Below are 4,255 nucleotides of genomic sequence, written 5' to 3'. Positions count from 1 at the left end.
CATAATGTTATATGGATTATAAAAAAGAATATTTTTGATATATTAAAAGTACATTATTTGTGTACTAAATGTAGGGCTATGCAGTCGGACGGATCGGACGGTTCGGATTGCGGAATGGGTCCCCCGGCCGGATTTCGGATTTGTCTTTTGGTCACCCTAACCGTTTTTTTTTTTGTTGACCAATCCGATCGGTTATAGTTATTTTCGGATTGGTTCGGATCGGTCGGATATCCGAGTTGTAAATCGGTTTTATGAGAATGTAAAAAATTTAAAAATTCAATTATTCATGGATGATGGAACACCTAAGTACCTAACTAATGAACTACTTAAGTACTAAAAGCCACTAACTAGTAATTACTAACTACTTAACAACAAAATTAAGTAAATAACATAAGTAAACTTATAAAAGTGTAAACATATAATGAGCAAAATACAAATTAGCTTACATATAATCTACATTCAACAGATTAGTTACAACTTAGAAAGTTAGAAGTTACAAAATTAAAGAGAATTATAATTGTTCATAGCAAGCACTCCAAGCAGGCAAGTTGCAACAGCAGCACTGCATCAGTCTCCACTCTCAAATCAGCAGTCAGCACATCAGCAAAAGAAAGCCAGAGATATCCAAAACTCCAAAAGCAATATATGAATATATGATTAATATAATATAGAGTACTCTATGTCTATTCTTCTTCCTGATAAGTGAACACATAAAAACACAATAAGTTCAAAACATTTGTAGTTAGTTAGAATTGACAATCACACAAACTGAAACTGTAAAAGACTAAGACTCTAAGAGTGCTCAGATAGCTTTTTTTCCATATCAAGTTAGGATTGGGGGCACACTACTCAATGAGTATGGCATAAACACCACACTTCAAAGGCAACATACCAAACCCAATTCTATATATTCAGAGAAATGGTGGAAGCATCATCATAGCAGAATAATACTTATGCTTAGACAACTAATGAATTATATTTAAATAGCAAAGACTCAATGAGTGCTCAAATACTTTTTTTTTCCATATCAATTTAGGATTGGGGGAACACTACTCAGTGAGTATGGCATACACCACACTTCATAGGCAACATACCAAACCCAATTCTATATATTCAGAGAACCTGGTGGAAGCATCATCATAGCACAATAAAGAACATTTATACAGGTATAAGTGTATAACTTATAAGTATAGTGAGTCAGAACTCAGAAGATTTAGACATTTAGTCAGTATTTAACTATTTATACTGATACCTGAGCTCAATGGCAGCAACATTTAAAATGTTACCTAGCCATGAGCACTTTCCAGTTTCCAGTTCCAACTTCCCAGCCTCACTTGGGACATTGATTTGAATCATTGATACACATACATGATACACTGATACAGTCATATAGAGGCATAAATTTATCATGAAATCAAATAAGTAAATAAGTAATCACAAATCAAATAAGTAAATAAGTAAACATACAACAATTGTAGGCATTCCAGTTCCAGTGCTGGATGTGCAGCACAACTCTGCAGTACAAAAACAAAATGGAAATTCAATAAGTAAATTGTAAATAAGTAATCACAAATCAAATAAGTAAATAAGTAAACAGATCATTTGAGTAAACAGTTAGAAGTATATACCTTTCTCTATCCTTTCAACATCTTCAATATTTTCTTCAATTGAGATTGGTTGGTTGCTTAACCTTAGCCAATCCTGTGCACACACCAATGCCTCAACAATTCTAGGAGTTAGGGAACTCCTAAAGGCATCAAGTACCCTTCCACTTGTACTGAAAGCTGATTCTGAAGCAACAGTTGATATTGGAACAGCTAGAATATCCCTTGCCATTTTAGATAAGACAGGGAACCTTTCAGATTGTTGCTTCCACCATCTTAGAAGGTCAAATGAATCATCCTCATCCACAATAACCTCAGAGAGATACACTTCCAACTCAGTTTTTTTCCTAGACAAATCCCCACTCACCAATTTTTGCTTCTTAATCTGAGATTTCAGTAATGATTGAGGTCTCCCAACAGAAACAGAATCAGATATTGTTATTGAGGGAGAAAATTTTTCAGATTGTTCAACAGACTGGACAGGGAAGCATGCAACATAATCTTCAAACAACTCCTTAAGGCCAACAATCACCTTATCAAACATTGTTTTACCCTTTTCCTCACCATATAACTGGTTAAACTGAATGGGCATATACTCAATTTTGTCCCTGGGGTCTAAGATATTTGCATAGAATATCAAAAAATTCATTTTTTCAGGCTCACCCCAATACTTATCAAATTTTGCCCTCATATTTTTACCCATCAGTTTAACACTATCTTCTGTAGCTTCCTCCATATTTTTCAACAAGCAAGACAAATCAGAAATCTCAGAGAAGAAGGTATTAGAAGTCACATACAATGATCCAGAAATCCTAACAGTCATTTCATAAAAAGATTTCAGAATCATAACCAAAGATTGAATGGATTCCCAATCTAAGAAATCAGGTACACTTCCACCCAAATCAGATTTAAATGAACTGTCATGATCATCATAGGCTTCAAATACCTTCTGAAACAGTAATGCAGTATTAAGCATCATATATGTGGAATTCCACCTTGTAGGGACATCTAGACACAGAGAATTTTTTGCTTCCACCCCAATTAGATCAGCTAGTGATTTAAACTTCTGCAACCTAGCAGGTGAGCTCCTCACATACCTAACAGCATCCCTGACTTTCTTAACTGAACTGTCACATTCTTTCAACCCATCCTGTACCACCAAGTTAAGAATGTGAGCAATGCACCTCATGTGCAAATACTTACACCTAACAGAAGTACAACCCCAAGAACCCAACTTCTTCTTCAAGAAACCTAGGGCAGTATCATTGCTGGAAGCATTATCAACTGTCACACTAAACACTGATTTTAGACCCCAGTCCAAAAGGCAACTCTCTAAAGCCTTTGCAATACTTTCCCCCTTGTGGGAATATATAGGAACAAATGAAATAATCTTCTTTTGCAGCTTCCACTCACTATCAATGAAATGTGCAGTTATGCACATGTAGTTTATTCTCTGTACTGAGGTCCAAGTATCAGTTGTGATACTTACCCTCTGACTGCTAGTCCTAAAAAACTTCTTCAAGTTGACCCTCTCATCAGAAAATATCTTGAAAATGTCCCTACTGATAGTCCATCTTGAAGGGATTTTAAACCTAGGACAACAAACTAAAACAAACTTTCTAAAACCCTGTCCCTCAACAATTCTAAAAGGAAGTTCATCTAAAATAATCATCTCAGCTAAGGCTCTCCTTATCAAGTCCTGATCAAACACCCAAGTACCCAACACCCCTTCAGTTCCTTCACTACTTTGAGTTCCAGCAGAAGAAGGTGCAGGTTGGAATGTGAGTAGGGACTGCCTTGTCTCCTTAGAGTGAGGATTTTTAAGGCAGTTTACCACATGAAGTCTTAGAGATGAAGTCCCATGTTTCTTGGTCTCACAGCAATACACTTTTGCACAATATATACACTTTCCTTTGATGACAATGCCCTCACTGTCTTTGATCTTTTCAAAGTGATCCCAACATGGAGCCCTGGATTCAACCTCTTTCCTTTTCTTTGGAACAGGTGGAGGCAAAGGCTGCTGAGACTGAGGAGTAACAGTCTCTACAGCAGGTGCTTCCAACTCAGGTTGGGTTCCAGATACACCAGTAACACCAGTCCCACCACTAACACTTTCCATCTAAAAAGGGGAAAGTATCAGTGACACAGAATGGGAAATCACTCATTCAAAATCATCAACAGAGAATGGGCTTTGTCAATTGGCACATACACACATGTATCAATTAAAGTGTTAAACACTTAAACAGGCAGAATTCAGTGAATTTTACATTTCATCATGTATGCAGAATTGCACATAAATGATTTAAGGGTCACATATCCATAAACTTACAATTTCACAGTTACAACTTACAACAGTTACAAGTATTTACAAGTAAGTAACTAACAACTTACAAATTACAATTTACAATTTACAATGAAATCCATAATCAGGCATTCAAGCTAAGTAGGTGTATGCTACTTTATATGCTCATCATTTATATGGATTTCAGTCACACACTCCCACATTTATATGGCTTCCACCAAAATACCATCATGCTTAACATTTATATGGATTTCAGTCACACACTCACACATGAGTACAAGACAGTGAGACACACTCCCACATTTATATGGCTTCCACAGAAATACCATCATGCTTAACATTTATATGG

The 4,255-nt window shown here is 36.1% G+C and overlaps 1 protein-coding gene across 1 annotated transcript; it reads right to left on the bottom strand.

Annotated features, from left to right (window-relative positions):
- Positions 1 to 1,736: 1,736 nt before the first annotated feature.
- LOC109172492 (zinc finger BED domain-containing protein RICESLEEPER 2-like) lies at positions 1,737 to 3,723 on the bottom strand. The gene is made up of 2 exons (XM_019321648.1): positions 1,834 to 3,723; positions 1,737 to 1,790 (listed from the first exon to the last, which is right to left on the bottom strand). Exons 1-2 carry the CDS (start codon positions 3,721 to 3,723, stop codon positions 1,737 to 1,739), a joined length of 1,944 nt encoding a protein of 647 aa, XP_019177193.1.
- Between the last annotated feature and the right edge of the window lie 532 nt (positions 3,724 to 4,255).

Source organism: Ipomoea nil, unplaced genomic scaffold (assembly GCF_001879475.1).
Source record: "Ipomoea nil cultivar Tokyo-kokei standard unplaced genomic scaffold, Asagao_1.1 scaffold0418, whole genome shotgun sequence".
Lineage (NCBI taxonomy): Eukaryota > Viridiplantae > Streptophyta > Magnoliopsida > Solanales > Convolvulaceae > Ipomoea > Ipomoea nil.
This window is presented reverse-complemented; position numbering and strand designations above follow the sequence as displayed.

What these genes read in the sequence shown, in the direction of transcription:
- LOC109172492 (XM_019321648.1), bottom strand. Translation starts at nt 3,723, where the DNA reads ATGGAAAGTGTTAGTGGTGGGACTGGTGTTACTGGTGTATCTGGAACC. An exon ending in TCCCTGTCTTATCTAAAATG is followed by an intron (nt 1,791 to 1,833) that starts GCAAGGGATATT and finishes CTGTTGCTTCAG; the next exon opens with AATCAGCTTTCAGTACAAGT.